Source organism: Bacillus rossius, chromosome 15 (assembly GCF_032445375.1).
Source record: "Bacillus rossius redtenbacheri isolate Brsri chromosome 15, Brsri_v3, whole genome shotgun sequence".
Taxonomy (NCBI): Eukaryota; Metazoa; Arthropoda; class Insecta; order Phasmatodea; family Bacillidae; genus Bacillus; species Bacillus rossius.
In genome coordinates, this window is record NC_086342.1 from 30,246,414 (window position 1) to 30,273,711 (window position 27,298).

General features: G+C 39.0%; 1 protein-coding gene across 1 annotated transcript in view; it reads left to right on the forward strand.

Moving 5' to 3' along the window:
* LOC134539392 (ankyrin repeat and sterile alpha motif domain-containing protein 1B) overlaps nt 1-27,298 on the forward strand; it is a 372,811-nt gene that overhangs the window by 68,170 nt on the left and 277,343 nt on the right. Inside the window, exons 2-3 of the mRNA XM_063381388.1 lie at nt 14,357-14,437; nt 14,815-14,971. Coding sequence (XP_063237458.1) covers nt 14,357-14,437; nt 14,815-14,971 — 238 coding nt within the window. The remainder of the gene's footprint in view (nt 1-14,356; nt 14,438-14,814; nt 14,972-27,298) is intronic.

A 27,298-nucleotide genomic window follows, 5' to 3' on the forward strand; every position in this document is an offset into this window, starting at 1 on the left:
GAACCGAGGACTCCGAACTCCGTGTCGTAAAAATATAATTTTTATAAATCTTTTATTAAAATTTTATTAAATGGATTTTTTTATAATTTTTAATTTTTTTTTCATTAAAATCGGATAATAAATAAAAAAGTTAAAGATGGCGGCCGAAACAAAATTTGCAACGGTGACTTCATCATCCAATATGGCTGCCATGACATCCTTATTTTCAAGGTCGGCGGCTTATAAGCGGCTAGCTCTTAGGAGTTTTAAGCCGCTTTTAGGAGTTTACGTTTTTTCTAGGGCAAAGCGACTTTTGAGGATTTTCGAAATCCTAATTTTTGAACTGTGGAATTATTTGAGATTTTTTGGCGGAATTTTTTTCCACATAAATGGAAATTTTGGCGAATTTTGAGGAATTTTGGGCAAATTTTGCCCAATTTTGGCGTATTTTGGCGATTTTTGAGGATCAAATTAAAGGTCAAGGTCAAAGGTCAAGGTCAAGGTCATCCAAGATGGCCGCCGTGACGTCACAATCCAAGATGGCGGTTTGTCACCACAGGCACCACAGCCTGGAAGCCTGTGCCAGGAGCCCCATTCATATACTACTCGGGGGCAGAGACTTCGGCAGTGGCGGGGGCAGATACGTGGCAGTGGCGGGGGCAGAGACTTCGGCAGTGTCGGGGGCAGAGACTTCGTCAGTGGCGGGGGCAGTGGCGTGGCAGTGGCGGGGGCAGAGACTTCGTCAGTGGCGGGGGCAGAGACGTCGGAGACGGCCACGATTCGCCCCGCGACGCGTTCGCGAGGTTTCTTCGGAGACAGCGGAGCACGGAGCTGGGAACTGCCGGGATACACCATGCTGTGACGTAGCCGTCACTTTCGTCACTTTGCCTAGCCAAACAAACATTGCGTATTTGGTGCTTTACCACGCCATATTAAGGTTTATTGACGTTTTTTCGAATTTTCGTCGTTGAATACGGTCAACCTCCTTGAAACAGCCCTTTTAAACTGTTACCTCAGTGCAAACACCAAACTTCACCCATAGCTTTGGGTGCCTCGCAAACACAGCGCAGGGCATCAGCCGCACAAAAAAAAAAAAAAAAAAAAAAAAAAGAGGTTGGTAGAAGTCGGGCAACTACCGCTAATTTTTTTTTACGTGATTATGTCTTTAAAATTGCATCCTTAGTGGGAGGCAATTCAATAAACGAATGATCACAAAATCAGGGGATACAGTTTGGTGTTGCAGCTGCATATCTACCATCTCTATCCAAAATTTAATTACACCACTGGATAGCTAAAGGATTAAAGAATTCGTTACGCTAAGTGACTGTGGCGTATTGCGCTCGTTGGAGGGGGGAAGCGCCGCCATTTTGAGGTAATTTTGCTGCGTTTCGGGATTTCCATTTAGTATAACTTTTTACTCGGAGAATCTACGACGTTCGTTTAGGTTTCAATCGTCAGCTGACGTCAAAATCTATCGTTTGCATACATAAAACATTAGTGTAAAATAGTTACAGTGAATATATATAGTGTTAAAATAAAAAAAAACATGATTATAACATACATAAAATAGCGTATTTTATATTTTGTATAGAAAATATCACCTGTTACGTACACGTATTCACGTACAACACACGGCCGTGTCCATGACACAGACACACCCCATTTTTATATCGTGAATCTGATTCAAGTTCCAGATAGCGATTTTGTGTTTTTGTGATTCCTTTAGGTTGTCCACGTCCATTAATTCTATATTCGATGCGTTATAGTTGGGGTTGGGACGATGCAGACGGCTGCAGCTCGAGGCGTCGTGTTTCGTCGTGCGTGCACAGCACTCTGGGCCGTCTGGGGCGAGTCCGTTGCATATTTCAGGGTTTCTTTCTTTCGTAGTTGGTACAGCCGCCGTCTCTGTGCATCGGGACGTATAGGTGGCCGGTGAGAAATGGGTGTCATTCGTTGCTTCTTCTATTTCTTGATTTTTGGTAAGGACGTAATTTCTTGCTGCTTGCGTATTGTGCACGAAATATTGAAGCATGTTTTTACACTGTAACGTAAATAATAAAAGTTGTTTGGAAAAAAAAAATCGACCAAGTACATTCGTTGTAAGCTCGCTTGCGACCGACTAGCCGCGCCCAGTACGCATTTTAGCTTCGCTGCCGCGCGGTGACGTCATTGATGGTACGCATGACAAGGGGGGGGGGGGGGGAAGCGTTGGCGCCAGCTTTTCCCGTCGCTGTCAGAGTGGTCTTTAGAATGGCATAATTGTTTTTAGCCTCGGGTGTATAGTTTGGCCTTAGTGGGGCATTTCAAAGTATCATATTTTCGTGACGTCACGTCAAAACCGTTTTCACACATTAGGTATGTAATGAAGCTTACATTGCCACACCTCAAAATGAAAATAAACTCTCGAAAAAAATTTTTTTTTACAAGATTCCGTACATTTGTACTATTTTATAACAGTGTTACAAGTGGGGGAAACAGGTCTAGAAAAAATAGTCCAATTAATTAAAAATTCAGTTTTGTTTACCAGCTAAAATTACAAACTCCAAGGTGATTCACGACAGCGGGAATGACTGTCCAGAAATAAGACACATCTTCATAAGTCCACTATTTAATCTCCCAACTGGAGATCGACCTGACAGTGGCTCTCTCTACCGCGCACCTCGGTCCCGACTCACTCATACTCCGCGCACAAGGCACCGTCTCACTCATACTCCGCGCACAAGGCACCGTCTCACTCATACTCCGCGCACAAGGCACCGTCTCACTCATACTCCGCGCACAAGGCACCGTCTCACTCATCCTCCGCGCACAAGGCACCGTCTCACTCATACTCCGCGCACAAGGCACCGTCTCACTCATACTCCGCGCACAAGGCACCGTCTCACTCATCCTCCGCGCACAAGGCACCGTCTCACTCATCCTCCGCGCACAAGACACCGTCTCACTCATACTCCGCGCACAAGGCACCGTCTCACTCATCCTCCGCGCACAAGGCACCGTCTCACTCATACTCCGCGCACAAGGCACCGTCTCACTCATCCTCCGCGCACAAGGCACCGTCTCACTCATCCTCCGCGCACAAGGCACCGTCTCACTCATCCTCCGCGCACAAGGCACCGTCTCACTCATACTCCGCGCACAAGGCACCGTCTCACTCATACTCCGCGCACAAGGCACCGTCTCACTCATACTCCGCGCACAAGGCACCGTCTCACTCATACTCCGCGCACAAGGCACCGTCTCACTCATACTCCGCGCACAAGGCACCGTCTCACTCATACTCCGCGCACAAGGCACCGTCTCACTCATACTCCGCGCACAAGGCACCGTCTCACTCATACTCCGCGCACAAGGCACCGTCTCACTCATACTCCGCGCACAAGACACCGTCTCATATGCTCCGGTCTCCGCACGTGTGTTCTCGTCGCCCGTGTCGCCCGCCCTCTTCACTTCACTGCCGTTGCAGGTCGGCCTTCTGAGGTTAGGAAACCTGCTAGTTTCCTCGTCCTGTTTAGGTCTCATATCCCTTCCGAGTGTCGCGTAGTCGAAGGTGCCTCAACTTTTCAATCGAAGCGGCAAGAACAGTGGCGGTCCAATTACGCCGCTTCACGCGGGCGGGGATCTGGGAACGTGTCGAACCTTCGAGAGTCGCAAAGAATCTTCCGGGCTCAACGCCCGGAGAAGTTTGTGTGGGGGGGGGGGAGGGAGGGAGAGGAAGAAGGAGGTAGCAGCCACGTTGCGCCCGCACCAGGAGTAGTAGAGGAGGGAAGGTATTCCTCAAGAGTAGATTAGGAGGGGGGGTATTCCCCAGGGATCCCGCAGGGTGGCTCTCTGAGCTTTTCTCGCAGTAGCCTTGCAACAGTATTTTTAACGTCGTTGACCTAACCCTACCTATCTTTCATTTTGGTTACGGTCCTAAAGACATACCAAAAACTCACCCTCCTGGCCAAAAAAAATATCAAGATGTTTTACGAAATTTTTATTATTTTAATTACTATTATACATTGTAAATGTCCTAACACGACCTAAAATTAACCATCATGGTTGCGGTCACTTAAACGTGCAAAAATCTACTCTCTGCCAGAGATGTGAACATCTAACCTCGGTAACGAGCAAATTAATGTGTTTTCATATTGCAGATACACTTATACGAAACTCGGATACGAAATTTAACGTAAATTTCTTTTGAAATAATTCCGAACGTGATAAATATACATAAATTGTGTTTTAAACTACATTTCTGGACGCAGATCACACGTATTTTCCGTACCTACCGCTATAATTCACTGACTGAGCAGCTACGTCGACTATAGAATCATTCGATTTGCAGAGCGAAAGGTTAAACTATACAACTAGACGGCTCCGATAAAAGAGAGGAAAAAAAACATTATAAAAATACTAAACCCCGGCTTTGGGCTTAATTTAAACAAGGGATGTTATTAAAATACTGCCCATTTTCTTAAAATTGATTAAACAGTTAAAACTATAAAGTTTACTCTTAGCTTAGTGAACTATTGTTTGCACCATCCGCCACATAGGGCAGTACCGTGGTTACACATTTCCGTTCCATGCAACTTCCGTCGTATTCACGAAGTCAACTGCTATAAAATGCCGTATAAAGTGTTAATATGTTATACAGAAAATAATAATTAACTAATGCGACGATTTTAATACGTTAACAACGAATTCAGTTATTCCCTTTTTACTAGGCCACTCGTAACTAACCTTTCATTTAGACTGAGATAACTTTAACGTGCAAAAATAAGATTTTTTTACGAGAATTTTATTTGCGTAACACATCTAACTTACTGTAAATTTTACTTCTACAACAGAAGAAGGCGAATTATTCATGCATCTGACACGGGGTCTGTGAATTGTAGGTGTCCCCTTCAAGAATAATTTAAAATGGCCCTTGGCTGACACACATTTAGCAGGATTGTGTAGGGCGATAAACTGACATAAAGTAGGTTCATTTTCAAAAGAGAATTTCCCACTTCCGTTGTTTTGTGTTTTTGCCTATGATTTAATTTTTGGTAATTGTTACCTTCTAGGTATCCAGCTGTATTATAACTAGGGATTGGCCAATGTGATCCTCAAATACCATAAAAATTTTAGTATTCGAAGGATTCGATATTCGAAGAAAAATATTCTAGGAAAAATATTAAAGGAAATAAGGCAAAAAAAATCAAAACTGATAACCTCTGAATTTTACTAGGTTTCTTAATGCCTATCATGTTACCATTCACCAGTAATTTGTACTTTTAACATTCAATTCTATGAATAAAATTAAAAAAAAAATTTTGTTTTAAAAATTTAGGTTCTTAAATAACCATTTAATACTAACCATTGTTAATAATTTTAATTTATTGTACGTTATTTTGTTTTTGACATTTGACACCTAGATTAAGATTCGAGAGGTAAATTCGAGATTCTCTCTGGGATTAAAATTCTTGATTCGTAGTTGAGAAGATTGTGATTGAACCCATCACTGATTTTAACATAAAATATTAAAATAACGAAAGTAATTGGATGTTTAGTGATGTAAAGTTATATAATTAACTATATTTGAGTTCCCGGGAGTTGTGAACCATGTATCCAATTGTATTTCAACGTAAAAAATTAAAATAATAGAAGGAAGGCTTCGCTAGACACCAAGGAGAAGGAAGTTCGTCCATCCTGTTAGTGCTTCTTAGATTTCTCAGAGATTATTTGACTGAATAATGATATTTTTTTTTATTTTTTTTTTTAAATTTTTTATTACTATTTTTTCCTGAAATTTTATGATATCAAAGAAAACTTGCGGCGGTTTTCTCCGTGTGCTCCTGATTATTCTTGTCAATATTTTGGTGGTTTTCTCCGTGTGCTCCTGATTATTCTTGTCAATATTTTGGTGGTTTTCTCCGTGTGCTCCTGATTATTCTTGTCAATATTTTGTTGGTTTTCTCCGTGTGCTGCTGATTATTCTTGCTACTTTTATGATGGTTTTCTCCGTGTCCTCCTGATTATTCCTGACTAGACATCTGATGGTTTTCTCCGAGTGCTTCTGGTTACTGATGAGGAATTGATCTCTGCATGAAGAATTTTTTACTTAATGAGTCATGTCATTTTTTATTCAAGGTTGCATTTAATTATTGAAATTCTGTCAATAAATCAGCACTTGTAAATTTTTATCAGGTGGAAATTTAACCATGTAATTATGAAATTTAGCCATGTAGCCTCGTGTCCTGGAAGCTTCGTAGTCCTGTAGCCTCGCAGTCTCGTAACCCTGTGTTCTGGAAGCTTCGTAAACATGATGCATTGGAACCTCGTAGACCTGTAGCTACGTAACAAAGTATCCATGGAATCATATAACATAATGCTGTTGGAGCAGTGTGAGCAAAAGAGAAAATGCCGACGAAGACAGATGCGATAATTGGAGCCTTTTGAAGCATTTGGAGCCTTTTGGAGCTGTCAAGCATTTGGAGGCCGTTTGGAGCATTTGGAGCCATTTGGAGCTGTGTTAAGCATTTGGAGGCTGTTGGAGCTGTCAAGCATTTGGAGGCCGTTTGGAGCATTTGGAGCCATTTGGAGCTGTGTTAAGCATTTGGAGGCTGTTGGAGCTGTTGGAGCCATTTGGAGGCCGTTTGGAGCATTTGGAGCCATTTGGAGCTGTGTTAAGCATTTGGAGACATTTGGAGCTGTCAAGCATTTGGAGGTCGTTTGGAGCATTTGGAGCCATTTGGAGCTGTGTTAAGCATTTGGAGGCTGTTGGAGCTGTTGGAGCCATTTGGAGGCTGTTGGACCTGTTGGAGCCATTTGGAGCTGATGAAGCTAAGAAGTAGTCAAGTACTCGTGTACACTTGTAATCCTGTATTCTCGCAGTCTCGTAAACGTATGTTCTAGAAGCTTCGTATCTCTGTAGCCTCGCAGTCTCGTAAGCTTGAATACCCGTAGTCACGTAGTCTCGTTACCTCATGGCTCGTAGTCGCGTAGTCATGATGGCTTGGAGCCTCGTATACTTGTAGCTACGTAGCCAAGTAACCTCGTTGACTTGTAGCTATGTAAACAAGCAGTCATGTAATCTTATAACATAATGCTGCTGAAGTAGTTGGAGCTTTGTACACTTGAAGGTAGTTGGAGGAGTCTTGTACACTCGTAGAATTGTAGTCTCATAGTCTCTTAGAGTCGTAGCATTCTAACCAAATATCATTGGAGCTGATGAACCAAAAGGCCGTTGGAGCCAATGACTGTTTGAGGCAATGACTGTTGGAGCCAATGACTGTTGGAGCCAATGACTGTTGGAGTCGATGGCTAATGGAAATATAAACTGTTGGATTCATAGACTGTTGGAGAGATTATATCCTAACTTATCATTGACGATCGTATCCTACCAAGTTGAATGAACGAGAGAATGTGCCTCCTTTTCGTTAAATGAGCTTTCGTTTTATAGAATTTCCGTCCAAACGTGCTTCGTTTTCATTAAATGCTTGTCCTGCGCGAACGAAGCGTAGTCATTGTGTGTACATTGCATATATATTGTGTACATTGCGTACATTGCGTACATTGCGTGTACTTTGCGTAAATTGCGTGTACGTTCCGTTTCCTGTGTGTACTGTGTGTACATTCCGTTTCCTGTGTGTACTGTGTGTACGTTCTGTTTCCTGTGTGTACTGTGTGTACGTTTCCGTTTCCTGTGTGTGTGTACTGTGTGTACGTTCCGTTTCCTGTGTGTACTGTGTAATCATTACATTTATTGCGTGTAAATTGTATGTATTGCGCGTACATTGCGTACATTATGTGTTGGAGCTGATGGAGCTGTTGGAGCACTTGCAGCTAATGGCCAATTGAAGCATAGGAGCAAAATGTAGATGGATCTGATGACGTGAATTGTAGCTCTTGGAGCCTGGCGTATATTGGAGAGATCGAATTTTTTTTTTCGGTCAAATGATCCTCTTTTTTAATTTTGTAGATTTGACTCTAGTATTAATGTACATGGTTCTTGATTTGACTAGCGTATTATTCCATACGGTGCATGTATATAAGCGAGTCCTAGACAGTAGATCGCTCAGTTTGTTACTGACGTCGGCGGTGTAAGGATCGTCTAGTTTGTTTCTTCTGGTGCATAAGTCGTGTCAATTATCTGTTCTTGAGACCTCGATGGCATCTTTACCGTCTTTAACGTCGAACTCGATGGAGGTTGTACCGTCGACTACGGGAACCTTGACGACAGCTACGACGGAAAATCGGATAATAAATAAAGATTTTCAAGATGGCGTCCAAATTTAAAGATGGCGTACATGACGTCATACTGCCGGATGATATATGCTATGAAAAAAGTGGTGGGAGTCAGTATGCCAGCAGTCACTGTGAGGGAAGGATCGGTCGCCATTTTTTAATTTTTTTGCCCTCACCGGGTTCGAACCGAGGACTCCGAACTCCGTGTCGTAAAAGTTTATTTTTTAAATATTTTTTATTAAAATTTTATTATTTGAATTTTTTTATATTTTTTAAAATTTTTTTCATTAAAATCGGATAATAAATAAAAAAGTTAAAGATGGCGGCCGTAACGGAAAATGTAACAGTGACGTCATAATCCATGATGACGTCAGAGGCTTATCGTAGGCTGTAGACATGGATGCTTAAGCCTACATATGGACATTTCTAGCCGCTGGGATTTTTAAGGACTAAAAACGGGAAATTTTCCCTCGAAACGGGAATTTTTCTCTCGAAAACGGGAATTTTTGAATTGTGGAATTTTTTGAGATTTTTTTTGGCGGAATTTTTTTCACAGAAATGTAAATTTTGACGAATTTTGAGGAATTTTGGGCAATTTTGCCCAATTTTGGCGGATTTTGAGGGTCAAAGGTCAAGGTCAAACTTGTCCCGTTACGTTATGTCCCGTTACACTCCTCCAAGATGGCCGCCGTGACGTCACAATCCAAGATGGTGGTCGGCACCACAGGCACCACAGCCAGAAGCCAGTTTCCGGACGCCCATTCCTATACTACTGATACACAATAATGAACAATCGATGGGTGGACTGTGACTCGAACCCGGTCGTCCCTGAACGCAAGCCCAGTGCGTGGCCGCTGTGTCTTCTCGCTCGTCGCTGCCGGGTTCCACAGGAGCGGTCGATCATCTCCGGCTGTAACTCAGTTGCCCGGTACCGAGTGGAGCAATCCCAAAGAGTAATGATGTCCGCAGAACCCCCTCTTTGCGGAAATATTGTCTCGGGGCGCAGTGGCGCTGCGGTCGCAACTCAGAGAGGGGGAAAAAAAAATTTGGTTGTCTGTAAAGTCGGTTTACGAACGATAGTTTAACCTGACAACGTCATAACAAAACATTGATGAAATGTTTGCATACTTTTATGAATAAAATTGAATAATTTGTATTGAATTATCACTATTTTGTATGGATACAAAGAAGGAGTGAAATGAAATCTACAATTTAATTGATAAATTTACTTTTATTTCCACTCATTAATTCAAATATGTTTATTACTTTAACGAAGAGATTATTTTAACTATAACTTTTATACATGTTTGCTATTTCACTTCTTCCAATCTTTGTTATTCTGCTAAGGATAGGACGATGATAGGAAAAGTAGGAAACGAATGAGAGTGTTTCAAGTTTAATGTGCCTCGAAAAAGTCAAATCGATGGTTGTTCCAATCGAGTGGAAGAGAGATAGATGCGGTGCAATCTTACAATGAGCGTAACGGGACACAGCGTAACGGGACAATGTACGTTACGGGACACTTTTTCGTGCGTGCAGCCGGCATTCATCGATTTATTAGACGTTGTCACGTCAAAAAAGTACATTTTTAAGTGATACATGCAACGGGGAATTATGATGTAATACAATTTCTTGGACATTGCAGTGATGAGACAGTTCCAACAATAACAGTAAATGCAGACGGACAACAAAACCTGGAAAACGCAGAAAATATACAAACACAACGTTGGAGATGAAACAGATATTATAAACAACACAACGACGACAACACCGATGACAAACTATTTGCAACTGTTATTGTTTAAACTGTCGTCCATGTTAGCCCACTGTGTTCATTTGTGATATTATTTTTTTCATAACTAAATTCCTTCCATAAAATTATTGTGCTGTCTGATATTTAATTTTTAATGTATTCGTCTGCGGTCGTCATTGTGTTGTCCATAATAGGCTACCTGTTAGGTACATCGTTGTGTTTACTAAGTTCTTTGAATTTTATTTTTTTCACGTACCGTGATTTCTTTCGCCTATGATGAAATTTTAAATATTAATTAACCATATTTCTTCAAAACTTGTGAATAAAAAAACTTGCAAACATTAATAATTTTGGTGTATTTGGGTTGTATGTAAATGGCGAAAAAAAAATTGTTATTTAATGTAAATGTTTATTTTGGCTCGTCGCGCGGGTTAAAACCACACGTCTACAGTAACGCGATATTTTCAGTCTCGTCGCGTTTGTGGTTCCAGCGTGTCGTGTCCACGCGGTTAGTGTCGCATCGGCGTATTGATTCTATGCAGGCTGGCCTCAGTGTTGCCACGTGAAGAACATGACATTTCTCGTTGCGTATGAAATCAAGTTATCCTTGGTATTTTTCTTAACGTTTAAGTACACACAAAAAAATTGGTTATATGTAATGTCGGTTTACGGACGATAGTTTAACGTGACATCATCATAACAAAACATTGATGAAATGATTGCATACTTTTATGAATAAAATTGAATCATTTTTATTGAATTATCACTATTTTGTATGGATACAAAGAAGGAGTGAAATGAAATCTACAATTTATTGATAAATTTACTTTTATTTGCACTGATTAATTCAAATATGTTTATTTCTTTAACGAAGAGATTATTTTAACTATAAGTTTTATACATGTGTTTGCTATTTAACTTCTTCTAATCTGTGTTATTCTGTTAAGGATAGGAAGATGATAGGAAAAGTAGGAAACGAATGGGAGTGTTTCAAGTTTAATGTGCCTCGAAAACGTCAAATCGATGGTTGTTCCAATCGAGTGGAAGAGAGATAAATGCGGCGCAAGCGTACAATGAGCGTAACGGGACACAGCGTAACGGGATAATGTGCTTTACGAGACACTTTTTTGTGCGTGCAGCCGGCGTTCATCGATTTATTAGACGTTGTCACGTCAAAAATTATTGTGAGAGTTCATAAGTTATCTTTGAAGCCAGAGAACCGCATGGTTTCATTGCAGGATGGGAAAAATTAATAAAAAATTATCTCTTATCTTTTTTTTGCTATCAGCCAACATTTTATGTGAAGGATTCTTAGTCAGTAAAAAATCCTCAACGCAAGGATCGATGAACGGGCAAAGAGGTTCGAGATCTCTCAAGTGAACATCTAGTCAAAAGGGGACATTCCTGAGTGAGTAGAGGACTGTAGAATCCATCTTGGCAGCTCTTAAACCCGTGAGTTTATACAGTTTTTAGTTAGTCATTAAGTCTTTTTGAAACCGATTTGTTAAAAGATTCAAGGCAGTATGCCTATACAATACTTATTTAAGTTTATCTTAAAATAAATATTTTTTTTACACCGAAACCTTTTAATACATATACTACTAGCTAATAACCCACGGCTTCGCTGGCCTAATTTCAGGGTATTGCTAATATTGCACAATTGTTTGAAAAATATTATATTTACTTCTAGCATACATATCTACTAAATAAATAGATACAATAAATTGTCAGATATTTAAAAATATAATTCGTAACCAAACTGTTTAAATAATATATTTCCTGAAGTGGTAATTCGAAAACCTTGTCAATTTTTAGTATATATTAAGTAACTGAATTTATAATTCACATTTTCCCATTTTATTGTATTTAAAAATATATTTTACATTAATCAAATCACAACACTACCTTTATATTTTACTAGCTGCAGTTTCCGACGTTGCCCAGGCTGAACACAGGGTTATGGTATTGTCCGCGAGTTTAAGCAAAATAGCCCTATATGACAGTGTGGTGGACATAGAGAAATGACCTAAAATTACTTTTTGTATGTCTATGACCTATGATATATGATTTTCCGTTCACCCGTGACGATCGGTTGAACGGTTTAAAAGTTGATGTGATGCAGCGCCATCTAGTGAAGAGTTATAACAAAATGAATAGCATTAAAACCTTCTCCGTCAAAAAAAAAATTGGTTGTCTGTAAAGTCGGTTTACGGACGATAGTTTAACGTGACAACGTCATAACAAAACATTGATGAAATGATTGATCCAGAAGAAAAGGAAATATCATATTCGGCCTGAGATTGAGCTGTAATAGGTTTTTGCAACCAAACCATTCAGGCATTAAAAAAATATATATATTTTTTGAGGAAGAATATTTTTTTTTTAATTTTTATATCTTTTGTGTGATAAAATCTACCTCTGCATACTTTTATGAATAAAATTGAATCAATTTTATTGAATTATCACTGTTTTGTATGGATACAAAGAAGGAGTGAAATGAAATGTACAATTTATTTATTAATTTTTTTTTATTTGCATTCATTAATTCAAATATATTTATTACTTTTGAAATGTTGCGTGCGCCGTATTTATTTTTACAAGTACAAAAAAAATTTGCAGCGGCCGAGATTCGAACCGATAACCTTTGAATTGGAAGTCATCTACGCTAACCATACGGCCTGGAGACCATATTGAGAATAACTGTTTCAGATGGTATAAATTAATAATATTCCACGCACGATATTTGTTTGAATTTCTTTTAACTAGCATATTCTCTGTTTGACTCCAAATATTTACACGCTCGTGGGCTTATAACTATAATACGGTGTGTGATTTAGTTGATCAAATAATAACTCATGACAAATAATTACCAATGTCAAACTAAAGCGTGAAAAGTATCATACCAGCAATAAATATTTAGTTACACAGCTAAAACAATACTCATACAACACTTTTTAAATATACTGATTTACACTAGTAATTTAAATAATACGTACTTGTAAGAACGTCATTTCCTTGCGAATATACTCCCGTGGCGCGGTGCACAACAATAACCTCGAACCAGTACGCCCCCACGTGCCGGCCGAGTTCTCTGTACCGTCCGCAACATACCAGAGAGATGCCACGCATGCGTAAACACATCCGTAGTGGGACAATTTCGTGCGTGCAGCCAGCGTTCATCGATTTATTAGACGTTGTCACGTCAAAAAACACTTCAATGAGCCAACTTTCATTGCGATCGGTCAAACGGTGTCCGAGTTTATCAACGTCATACATTCATACCAGCATGCAATTTTATATCTATAGATTAAAAAAAACTCATCTATTTCAACGTCATTTCTCATGAAATAATGTTTTTTTCCCACCAACTTTGTATTGTGCTTTCAAAACATTTCCAGCATTTTTTTTTTTTTAAATTTTAGTTAATTCGTATGATTCCGTTTTTCAAAAATTGTTTTGGGGGCTAGGACGAAAATATTTCGTCCTCTCTTCGTAGACCAAGAGTTTAAATCGGCGAACACACCAGAATTATTTTTTTTTTTTTACGTACCAGAGTTCTGACACGCTTGGCAACATTGGTCCGGACACGAAACGCACCCCTAAATGACGCTATTTTCGTTTCCTGGCGGGGACCAACGGCAAAATGTAGCGGGGTTGACGGCCCTGGGGGGGGGGGAGGGTAGGAGAGGGGAGGGTATTGAAGTGTTTTTATTTGGGCTGGTGGTATGTCTAGGGGAAGAGGCGCGTCACACTAGATTGATGGATGGATGGATGGATAGATAGATGTTGTCGGTCCCCGATTTTAAAAAAAGGGGGTGAAAAAAAAAACAAAGTGCCCGCTGTAGGTCGATTTGAGATATCGCCGCGACTCGCCGATATGCCGCTCTGCATCCGAACAATTTGTTTTTCGGCGCGACGATATTCTTATACCTCTGGGGTACGCCGTTTCGCGCGCGTGCCTGCAGTTCAGTTGTTCAACTACACGCCGCGCCGGTACAATCCACGTGTTTCTTGGCAAGCGAGGCGATTTCAACCTGGCACTCGTTGCAGTGAACACAATGCTGTGAAATTTGGGGGAAGGAATTGGCAGGAAATCATGCCCGCGTTTTTCTGAAGTAATTAGGGACACGATGCAGGGAAACTTGGTTAATAGGGATGGTGATTTATTACGAGAACGGTTTACAAATAATGCCAACTTGTGGAGGCACTGGGACAGGACAACATAAATAATAATTTCCCGCGTAAGAATCCGAACCCAGTAGTACTGCGAACACTATTCTGACGTGATGCAGATGTTTTCATGTATATGTACAAATTTACAAGTATCTGTAATTTCACACGACTATGTTTGTTCCAGTTACAAAAAAAATGACAGTGTATAATGAACTTGTGTGTGTGTGTGTGTTGCAGTTTGCGGCGAGGCCCGGGAGCTAATGTCCAGGACAACAGTGGCTACTCTGCGCTCCACCACGCGGCCCTCAACGGCCACAAGTAAGTCCACACGTAGCCATTTACCCAGGTTCACCACTATGTCACTGACGTCCTGATAAAAGAAAAACAAAAAAAATATCTTCGTAAAGATAACGACAGTCTCAGTTTTAAAACTACAAGGCATTAGTTGTATTTTTTGACACAAAATAATTTGACCTTCTGCCTTTTACTTTGTGCCTTGTCCCTTCTGCCTTGTACCTTCTGCCGTGTACCTTCTGCGATTTACCTTCTGCCTTGTACCTTCTACTTCGTACCTTCTACCTTGTACCTTGTGCCTTGTACCTTGTACCTTTGGGGCCTTGTACCTTTGGCCTTCTACCTTCTACCTCGTACTTTCTACCTTGTACCTTCTCCCTTGTACCTTCTGCCTTTCGCAGGGACGTGGTAAAGCTCCTGCTGACCCACGAGGCCTCCACCAACATCGTCGACGGGAAGGGCTCGTCGCCGCTGCACCTCGCCGCCTGGACGGGCAACGTGGACGTCGTCAGACTCCTGCTGTGCCATGGACCCTCCGTGCCGAACGTCAACCTCACAGTGAGTGTCGGCGCCTTTAAACCCACGCCCCTCCCAGACTGGAGTTACCCTCGAGGGCCGTGATTGCCAACACGCGTCACTCTCGTGTTGCGGAGGTCGCAGGTTCGATCCCAACGGCCCGGGATGAGCTTCTACCCTGTACTTTCCATCTTTCTATCTTGTACCTTGTACGTTGTACCTTGTACCTTCTACCTTCTACCTTGTACCTTCTACCTTGTACCTTTGGCCTTCTACATTTTACCTCGTACTTTCTACCAGTTTATGAGCACCTGGTCGGCACCTAGGTGCAATTTTACAAAACACTCCTTTGGAAACCTGTTGCTAATATATTGCAACTTTGTACAACACATTGCATATATGAGATAAGTTTTTTTTAAAAATAATACTGGGTATTTATTACGAAAATCGGTGCAAATTTCGGATTTTCAATAACTTCAATTTATTTTGTTGTGTCATGCTTATTATGTTCGCAGTTAATACTGGAAAAGCTATTCAGGGAACGGTTCACAACTAACTTTATCTTATCGGAGGTACTGTGACAACACAAAGCATAATTGCCCAGGTAAGAATCCGAACCCAGTATTACTAAGAACACTATTTTTGTAGTGTTGTAATTGTTTTCGTGTAAATGTTCTCAATTTCCAAATATCTGTGATTATACGTGGGCATTTCTGAACAGTGTTTTTTTTTTTTTGGGAGCAAGCTCAGAGCCTGGACAGAGTGGGGAGGGCGGACAGGTCTCGACATGATCACGCATTCCCTGCGTGACTGAGGAGTCCTAGTGAGAGGGCGAGAGGCACGTTAGTGTTCTTGTCATTTCCCGTCACACGGCAGGCTGTGCAGCGATGCTGGTATGGGTTCCGTCAGCCTCTCATTTGTTGTCTCCGTGCCGCGATGAAAGGGCGTATCCGTTCCCCTGTGACTCTATGGCAGCCGTTTCCAATTTTCGGTCAGGTAACCCTATGATCGACTTTTGTTTCGGCGGATCCCCAACTCATTTAAAGAAAGTTAATTCGACAATCATTGTGCCTGCTTCATACGACATTCGTCCTGACTCACGGAACCCCTGTGACCCTGCCACGGAACCCCAGAGTCCCGAGGAACACCTTTTTGGGAATTGCTGGTCCAGGGCAACGAACCTTATTTGTCGAAACTTCTCCTGTATCCTCATCCACAGTGAATTTGGTTCCTTTCTGGTTTGGCTGTTGGACTATCGAGTACTTCACCTGCCCGTTCACGCCTTTTTCTTCGTCTGTGGCGTGGACCTGCAAGAAAAGAAAACAGTGTGATACGTTAGTAAAATAACTCCTAAATTACTATAAAATACGCATTGCTTAGTAATTGTAGGCATTAAAAAATAAATAAAGATGTTCTTATTTTTTAGGTTATATTGCTACAAAGACACCGTTTACTTCGTTATTCTAACTATATATCTATATGAGAATATTAATATATTTTATACTCTCATTTTACTGCACAGTAATCGTATTTGAGTATACCCTTATTGGCGCACTTACCTAGGCGGCCTGGCATAAGCAAAAAAACATTGGACAACTTTTAAACTTTGAAGTACCATCACCTTAAGCCTCTGCTAAGAATTGTGCAACGTAAAAGCGTATTAAAAAAAATTAAACCACTCCTTACTTTATTGACGTGTAACGGCATATCTCTTGGTATACCGCACGTGGTGGGAGTATTTCGTTAATGCTCCGGAACTCAATGAACGGAAATGTGTAACAACCACGGTGCTGTCATCTGTGGCGGATGGCGCGAACCAAACTTCACAAAAAAAATTTTATATTATTGACTGCTTAGTTAATTTTAACAACCTTGGTAGAATTTTCATAAAATTCTTTGTCGGAAATCAGTTTCAAAACCGGTGTTTAGTTTTTTTTTTTTTTTTTCAAGTTTTATTCGCTTTTATCGGAGCCTTTTCACTCATATATACATGGTTTGAAATTTCGCTCTGCAAATCGAATGATTCGATAATCGACATAGCTATCCCGGCAGCATATTCTAGCGGTGGGTGCGGAAACTACGTGTGATTCACGTAAAGAAATGCTTATATTTATCACACTCGACATTATTTTAAAGAATTTTACATTAAATTTAGTATTCAAGATCCGTATTATAAGTGCATTTGCAACATGAGAACACTTGAATTTGCTCGTTTCGGAGGTTAGATGTTACACTTCACTGGCAAGTTCTGAAATACTAGCTCACTTTTATTTTGACGTGACAACGTCTAATAAATCGATGAACGCCGGCTGCACGCACGAAAAAGTGTCCCGTTACGCAAATTGTCCCGTTACGCTGTGTCCCGTTACGCTCATTGTACGCTTGCGCCGCATATATCTCTCTTCCACTCGATTGGAACAACCATCGATTTGACTTTTTCGAGGCACATTAAACTTGAAACACTCCCATTCGTTTCCTACTTTTCCTATCATCGTCCTATTCTTAATAGGATAACACAGATTGGAAGAAGTTAAATAGCAAACATGTATAAAAGTTATAGTTAAAATAATCTCTTCGTTAAAGTAATAAACATATTTGAATTAATGAGTGCAAATAAAAGTAAATTTATCAATTAAATTGTAGATTTCATTTCACTCCTTCTTTGTATCAATACAAAATAGTGATGATTCAATAAAAATGATTCAATTTTATTCATAAAAGTAAGCAATCATTTCATCAATGTTTTGTTATGACGTTGTCACGTAAAACTATCGTCTGTAAACCGACTTTACAGACAACCAATTTTTATTTTATTTTATTGAATCTTAACGTCTCGTCGACAGCAATAACAACACTAATAAGGAAGATTGGGGAAGTTATCGGCCGTATAGCGCGTGTCATCCTTTGTTTTGAAGTGTGCAGTGTGACACACAATCTCTTTCCAATAAACGATTCTTACCACTAGCGTTGTCCTTTCGCTGTGCACTGTTGCCAGCTTTAGACTATAGAGCACAAAATGTTTAGACACAACTTTGTTATGTTTTAGGAAAGTTATGTTTCTGTTAGGTCATAAAAAATTATTGGAAAGGGGGGGGGGGGGGGATCTGAATTATTTTAAGCTCTAAAAATAAATTTGAAACTAAGAATTAGGAAATAATGCATCTTTTTGTTGCATTATATATATAATGCTTTTTAAGAAATGCAACAAAAAGCTGCATTATTTTTTAATTATATGTGTATATATATATATATATATATATATATATACACACACACTTTTATTTCTGAGTTAAGACAGGATCGAAAGTTTTCAACTTCGTTTCAAATGCTTTTGTCAACAAACCTTTCTTTTTTTTTGCAATTAAATATTAACATATTGGCTCTTATCGTGCATATCACAAGATTTAATGTAAATTAGTGCCTGAAATTAATAGTGATGGCAGATACAATAACTTAGTTAAATATTTGGCGTTTGGTATTGAATTAGTGTATTCAGAATGACTAGAAATGTAACGGTACTGTAATGTGCCACAATTATATAAAGTATTAAATAAATAAAACATGATTAAATTTAAAACTTTTAAAACTTAAATAATGTAAAATAACGTAAAAAGTAAAATATTTAGTGTAATTAGGCCATCTGATTAATTAGTGCGCGTCATTTACTCTGAACTGTACACTTCGAGTAATCTCTCTTTAGAAGGAAACCGTCAGAGAACGATCTGGGAACGCATGTCAAACTGAAGTATGGTTGGAAGGAACGGGGTTCGAACAAGACTCAAATGAGAGTGTAGCGCCTTACCGCTGCGCCGTCGACACAGTGACGTCACTGATCTGGGCGGGAGGCGTTTCCTTACTGTTCCGTCGACTCAAACAGCTGTCACAGTCTATGTTTTTAAAATTTAATAGCTAGACCCATCAGTATGTTGCTGAAGTACGTGGCAAAAAAAAAATTGGCGATGTTCCTAAACATGCAATATAAGTACTAACGTATTTATGTATTGTCTGAGAAATTAGCCACACAGTTATGGTAAATACCCTAAGATTTTTTTTTCCAAAGAAAATTAAATGAGAGAAGCCATCTCGTGGGAAATATCTTTTCCATTCTTGATTCCCGAACAATTAATTGGAGTGTACGGTTATTGATACATTCATCAGTAGTTAAAATTATAATTACCTTGTATCAATCAATATACTACACGACTGTTCTCTTGTTTTTTTCCCCTTATTATGATTTTTCTCTGTGTTTTACAGTGAATTTACACTCTTAGCAGGTAGTTTAAGTAGATTTACAAGCTTTTCACCTGGTAGATTTACGGTCTTTTATCTAGTAGATTACGTACCCTCACCTTGTAGGCCTATATGTATGGACTTTTTTCCTAGTAGAAGTATGTACTTTTTATCTAGTAGATGTATGGACTTTTTACCTAGAAGAATCCTTCGTTTATTCGATGTAAATTCTTTGTTGAAAGGTCCATGGATTTACTTTAATAGCATGTTCTGTCTAGTGAGAACGTCATAGTGTCCAAAATTAAGTTTGGAAATTCCACTGTGATAATAATTTGAAGAGAAAATATATGCTTCATTCTTCCATCAGCCAAACTATGAAAGAAATTTCTTTTCTCAGATGGTGTGTGATTCCATAGTAAAACACACTATAAAATGGCGTAGCAAGGTTCTGTTTGAAATAAAGAAAGTGGAAAGAGGACTAGGACAGTTATGTTAAAGGGGGAAGAGGAGAGAGGTTTTTTCTCAGAAAATTGCATACTGGATAACTTATTTAAAAAGAAATTGTCAGGGTAATTTTATTACAGATTTGTGGGGACACCCCGGGTTATAAGAAGTAGTACCAGTACTACGCATTTCCCAACCATCACACGAAAAGCATTTATGAACACTGCCAATCACATGAAGTTGTTCACAAACACGTTTGGCAGAATGACAGTGTCATAAGAATACATAGAAAATTGTACCTACTTTTGAAAGCAGTCACATTTGAGACAAGTTACGTGGCATAGACTGTAGGATAGTTGAGTCTAGCTTGGTGGTCAAATTTATCTTGCATTAATAAGGTCTCTCTGTTTTTCATATAATTATTACTTATTATTCTCAATCATTTTATAAACTAATTTATATCTAAATATTAAAAACGTATTTTGGCATATTTATTTATCATTAAAATGTTGCCTGTAACTTTGTGTTTATTCTAGGCTATTTTGACTGTGAACCATACTGAAAACTTTTTTTATATATAAAACTATTTTTATATATAACTATGTATAAAGTGAAACAACTAAAATTGAACGTAATATGTAACTAGGAAATTATCTACCTCTCGGGTTGGTTTATGTCAAGGCTAAAGAGAGAAAAACTATATTTGCTGTTTTACGTGTAGTTTTATCGCGTATGTTAATTCCTGACTTGCTCGTTGTATTTGAGCTGTGATTTCCTGCACAAGCTTTTTAAAATCCAACTAGCCTCCAAACAAATTATGTTAACCATTTAATCGGGCATGAAGAGTTCGACCGAGCATTTAATTAATTCCAATTTTTGGATTTAAAAATTTCGCTTAAGTGTCTGTGTGACGACCGAGTGTGGATTAATTTTTCTATGTCGTGCTGAGGTGAAATTGGCAAATAATTAATAGAGATGGGGGGGGGGGGGGGGGTCATTGGTGTGTCTGGATAAGGTAAGCAAGTGTTAAAAAAACCTTTTCTGAATTTCTATTTATTTATTTATTTTTTAGTTAACACTATGACATTTGGGGCCACAATGAATGATTGGCCAGATCTCTCACCTTAGTCCTAGGCGATAGATTCTCTTAGGTTTTTTTTTTTTGCGAGTGGCAAACGTGATGGACGTTGCCATAAGGTGGTGGGGTTTTATTTTCGCTCATTCATTCTGTCAACAAACCATTCTCATAGTTCTCATCGTTTCTTACGACCCCGATTTCCGCAAGACGTTAAGCCCTATTTCATTTATCTATTCATTTAATCATCTATTTATTCATATATTCCTTTTCATTAATATATTCACTCATCAATCTGCTCATTCATTCATGATCTTATTATTCATTTATCCATTTATCTACCCATCAATACTAATAATAAAACTGTTTGAGGCAAAAAGTCTGTACATTGGATGAAATGATGGGGGAAATTTTTTTGCAAATGGCTATTTACATTACTGAGAACTCAAAAATGTAGTTTTTTTAAATTTTTGTCTGTTCGAGCATCAGTCGAAAACTGCTAGACGGATTTTGATGAAAGGTTTTTTTTTAATGGAAAGCTCTTTGGCTTACTTAGAAACTAGGCTATGTCAATACAGAATTCCACCACTAAGGAGATCAATAAAAGGATTAAATATGGTTTAACGACAATTAATTATATCTCTGAAACTAATCAAGCGTTTAAAAAGGTGATGACTTATAATAATTAACATTCGAAAACAACCTACCAAAATTTTTATATTTTGCGATTTTCAACTTCTATGAGGATGAAAATTTGAAACTAAAAACGGTTGGAGACAAAGACATTTGAAACCAAAGACAGTTGACGGCATTGTAGCCTACCATAGATTGACGATCGTATCCTACTGAGTTGAATGTTCGTGAAAATGTACATCCTTTTCGTTAAATGTACATAGTCAAGCCTGTATTATCGTATCTTACTGATGAGGTCGTATCCCTTTGGTGAGATCGTTTCCCTGTTGCGAGATCGTATTCCTGTGGTGAGATCGTATTACTGTGACTAAATATTATCCCTGTGACCAGGTCGTATCCCTGTGCAGTATCTCTCCAAAGAGATCGTATCCCTGTGGCGATATTGTATCCCTGCGATGAGATCGTATCTTACTGAGTTGAATTTTCGTGCAAAGCGACGACCTTTTCGTTAAATTTGCTTCCTTTTTGTTGAATATGCTTCTAAATGTGCTTCCTTTCTTTGAATGTGCATCAGTAAACCTTTACTCAGGACATGATTGTCCTCGTGGTTCGGAGACGACTTGTCTATACGCCTAACATGCATTGTACATATGTCCTGATTAAAATGTTGGTAGCATATCGACGAAAAATAGCTATTGGTTCGGAGATGCTTGGCTTATACACCAAGAATTTCCTTTACTATATTAAATGTATCATTTTGGAACCGATTTCTGAAAAATTACTGCAGTTATCGTGTCCATAAAAATGTGATGCATATAATTTTGAGTTGACAATGGTTTTGGAGTCCATGGACCATGAAACGAAAAACTATATAAACATTTTCCGGAAGTAACAACACGTTAACGGTTACAATAGGTAGTATTTCTTTGAAATCTATCGAAAAACACGTGGCCGTAGTTTTATTGTTTTAGCAGGGCCATTAAATTTTTATTCATAACTATTTGTGCTTATGCTTCTCTCGGCGACATGTTAAATTACTGTTTCGCATCAAAGCGTTCTTATGAACTGAGCCGCATATTCCTTTGTTTTTCAGTTTCAATATCGCCATGAAAATACCTTTTATTTCCTGCGTTCTTTATTTGAAGGAAAGAATTTTGGTAGCTTTGAAGACGCAACCCTTTGCTTGCAAAGAATACTACTGTTTTTTTGCTTCTTTGTTTTTCTGCGTCTTTGTTTTTCTCCTTGCATTTCAGTATAAAAATGACATAAATACAAATAAAATAACTGATACTCGCAAAATCAAACTAAAATTATGCACAAAATAATATTTTTAATTCCTCAAGGTTCTTAAATAATCAAAACAAGTAAGTTAAAGGGAATGAAATGATAATGCTATTCATTTTAACGTTTCTTACTCTATTAACAATTCACCAATACAGTTTTGTTATTTGCAATGTGTACTGTTGCATTTTATAACTATGATTTTAATGCACATAATACTTTTACATTAATACATTATATATTTAAAAATAAATACATAATTGATAATATTTTAGAAGGTTTGAATTATATCAACATTGTAAGGACACAAATTTAATTTATTAAAATTCACCTGTATATATATATAATCAATTGTGAATATTCTTTGTTTTTAATTACTGACGGTAATACAGTGTAAACAATGTTATTTTTTATATTATGGAAAAGTATAGCCACATTTTGTTAGTTACGAAGTTTCGTTTACGTAATTTTATGTTTGGAATGTTAGTAAATTTAATTAATCAGACTTGGAAAGATCACGACACGTTTTAGTTTCCTGATAATGTAACAAATTTTAATGCTGTCAATAAGTAGCAATAGATAATTAAGAATATGCCTATTTATTGATGCTAAGAAGATTATCCAGTTCATGAAAACTTTGTTTGTAGATGAACTTAATTTTTTGTTAATGTGTTTGCTGGATCAATCACTTAAAAGAAGCTACCGACTGTGTTGATACCGAGTAATCGGTATCATATACGTAGTACTTTCATTTGAAGTATTCTTTCAAGAACTTCAAGAATCCAGTTTCGCGGAGATACAACAGGCTGAAAATCGAACAGAATCTTTTATCCAGTTTTGCGGAATAATGGGAAGATAGCGTAGGTCTTACTCCTGCAACGAACTGATTGATGTTCAGCTGACAAGGAGAAGGCGCGAACTTCGGGTCGTCGACTGCGAGAGTAAAGCACTTCCCAATAGCAGTCTACCCTGTAAATGAAAAAGAAAAAGCACTCAATTACTCTTTAGAAATAGCCGATCGAAAAAATGAGACACAACGCTTATATGCGTAAGGTAGTTGCATTCTGTTTCGCTAATGTAGCGTGATGCAGCGTTGGGGCGTCTGACTACCACGTTGTGGACGCGGCTTCGATTCCATTTTAGATACTTTTATTAATTTTTCATCGATTTTTATTGATAACGTAACTATTCATGTTTATTTAAAAACAGAAGTATATTTAAAAACAAATATAGCTTGGCTTCTGGGTGTGGGTAGGTAACTGCTCCCTGATGAAGGCGACTGCAATGTCGAGCGAAACGTCGGTGAATTATTCGCCAAGGACGCGACTACAACCCAGAAGCCAAGCTACTTCAGAAAATGGCTGTGAAAGTCTGCGAACATTTGTTATTAAAAACAGTTTATAAAAAAAATAAATTTACTGCAGTACGAACCATCAGTATGACTTTGTATGAAAGGTGATTTTTTTCTTGTAAGTTATTTAAAATGAAATTTTTTTTCTAAGTTCTCTGTACGTGAGTGTCTTTAATATATCACAAGAACAATCGGAAATAGCATCGGGCGGAGATGCCATCAAAATATGTCATTAGTTCTTCAACCAATCGAGCCCTATGAAGTTTACGCACTTGTGAAACACGCACGGTATGCTTCAAAACTGATAGAACCACGAATCACATTCCAGAATTTTAAGGAAACCTACTCCCTTCTAGCTTTGTTTAGAAAAATAAAATGTTCATGAAACACTGTCGAATCTATACAGTGCGCGTTGGTACGAGCGGAACACGTGTTTTACGTGTTTTTAAGATTAGTTACAATTGTGCGCCAGATCCATAGAAAATGACTGTGACAGTGATGTGTAGTTATTGTCACACTGTAGCATGTGTTTGAAAAATAAATTATTTTGTGCATTTTATTAATGTGTTTTGCTTATTTAATATTATCTCCACTTTAACACTTTATAGTTTAGAAAAAACAGGAAATATTTTTACTATAGTCATCAAATAAACACGAAATTGCACGTTATCGATGAAAAATCGATAAAAATGAAAAATAAATAAATATCCATACTGGGATCTAACCCGATTCGTAAACGTTATACTGAGACGCTGCCGTATCGATTTATTAATACAACGTCCCGGGCACATAAGTAATGCCTGTTTTTTTTATCGGTTATTTCTCGAGAACAATTGAGAGTTTTGGTTCTCTCGTTTACGGAGTAGAGTGCTGTTGGGAAATATTCAACTCTCGCATAGTCGGCGACCCGAAGATTGCGCTCTCTCTCTCTCTCTCTCTCTCTCTCTCTCTCTCTCTCTATCTCTGTCTCTGTAAGATTCTACTTTGATTCTTCGAACGATGGTATTTGTAAATGGACGAGAGGAAGATTGATGACTTCAGCTACTTGAAGATTATGGAAGAAGTTATAGTGTTCGTGCATTTAATGTTTGTGATTTGTTTGGTGTAGATATTTGTCCCATCAATTTCAATTTGTGTTGTTATTTTGCCGGAACAGCTACATCGACTATCGAATCATTCGATTTGCAGAGCGAAATGTTAAAACGACATAGTGAAACGGCTCCGATAAAAGTGAAAAGGTCGTGTCTTAAATTTTTTAGAAGTAATTATACTAAAATACTGCCAATCTTGCTAAAATTCATTAAACAGTGAATACTATAAAGTTTCTCCTTTGGATTTGTGGACTTTGGTTCGCGCCATCCGCCACAGATGGCAGCACCGTGGTTGCACATTTCCGTTCCGTGCGTCTTCCGTTCCATATTCACGTAATTACTCCTACCCAATGTCGTGAGACCTGTAAAATTCGTGATTCATTTCGCGATAGGATAGAGTCCAAATACTTTTGACATTATTTTGCCTCAGTGATTGGGCCACAGTTAATCTGAAGGACTCTGGGCCAATGAAAAATCTTTAACAGGAGAATTAGCGAATCACGATAATTCCAGTTAACAGGTGTTATGAGTCGGTAACCAATCAGCAGATGTAATTTGCACGAGTGCGTAGAGGATCATGGAGTCTATCCTTCAGGGATTTGGATTCGCGAATTTTTCCGGTCTCTACAATGCCGTGCACAGAAAGCTAAGATGTTGCACGTCAATGTAGTGTCGAAGAGGTTAAGTGGGGCACTCGCTGGTCTCTTGAGACTATCTCCCTTGTTCGTCGCGATCGGGGAAGTGGGTCAATTAGCGGCGCTGACGGGCACCCTGGCCGGATATGTGTCGTCACACACTTCCCGTGGGCTCCCCCTTCTTGAAGTGCGCGTGGAGCGCGTGATTAACATTGGATCCTATCCCGCTCCCCCCCCCCCCTCCCTCAATGATCCACCCCCTTGTCTTCCCTAAGAGACTGCCGTCGATCACCGATGTACCTTCGCCATCTGTTTCCACCTTCGGTCCCCGTCTGCGAGCTAAGTGTTATCGACTCTCCTTCCTTTCTTCCCCACCCTACTATACAAGTTGCTCTGTGTCTCCTAGACCCTAATTAGAGTAACTGCTCTGCAGCTCTCTCTCTCTCTCTCTCTCTCTCTTTCATCCTCTCTTTATTTCTCCCCTCTGTATCTCTCTCACTCAGCGGGTGGGCACACTGCATCGCGGAGCCGTCTAGTGTAACTTGTTCCTTGTTCCCCAACTAGAAAGTCCTCAGAAGTATCACTAGCGTTGCCCATTTTCAAACTGTCGCTTGCGTTTTTTAGATAATATAAATTAAGAAACATTCACCTTTTTCGAGCAGCGTAATTTCGTTTTTTTTATGAGAACCGTGAGGAACTGTTGTATACATAGTGTAATTGCGGACAGTGTTTTGTTTTTGTGCATATCTAACAAAACTAAATCTACTCAAAAGTTCTGTTAATTTTTTTTTCGTCATTAAAACTGCATAACCAAATTCTTACTTAACCTTTAAATTGAAAACATTAATGAATAATAAACATTTTTGGCGAATATTCTCTTTATTTATTATTTTTGAAGTGTTTAATTAATGTTACAAGTCAGGTTGTCTTTTAGCCGGGCCGATCCGAGTTGTAATAAACTACTGGTCACGCACTTGCATCGAAGTCTAGGCTGTGTGCAGGTGTGTGCGGGCTCGCAGTCGGGGCTACGCAGACAGCAACTCAAAACAACGCGGAGAAAATTACACGAATTAGATTAGGGGAAAGCAGTCTCGGCTGTACCACCGGCCTCCAACCGCTCTTAAAGACAGTTTTGTTAATTAATCGCCGTTTCACCTTTAATTCGTGGTGAAAATTATGCAAGAGCAAAGTCCTCTTCGCAATTTGTAGAAAAATCAATATTAAATTTTTTGGATTTTAAGTCTGTCGAAAGAACAAAAATTTTCATGCAAAACCACCACCGTTTTCTTACGATAGAGTAATCGATTTGCGGTGGAAAACATGCAATTATACGATATTTTGGGTACGTGAAAACCGTTTAGTATAGTTGTAAGTACAAGGGGCGGTTATGCAATTATGATATGTTTGACGGTGTCCTAAGAACTTACGTCGTATCACCTTCACTTCGATGTTGTGAAATATCGCCTCTCTCTCTCTCTCTCTCTCTCTCTCTCTCCCTCTCTCTCTCTCTCTCTCTCTCTCTCCCTCCCTCCCTCCCTCCCTCCCTCCCTCCATCCCTCCCCCCTTCTTCTTCCGATACACCATCTCGCCCATTTGACGGCAAATTGCAAACTTAATCACCTGCCGGCC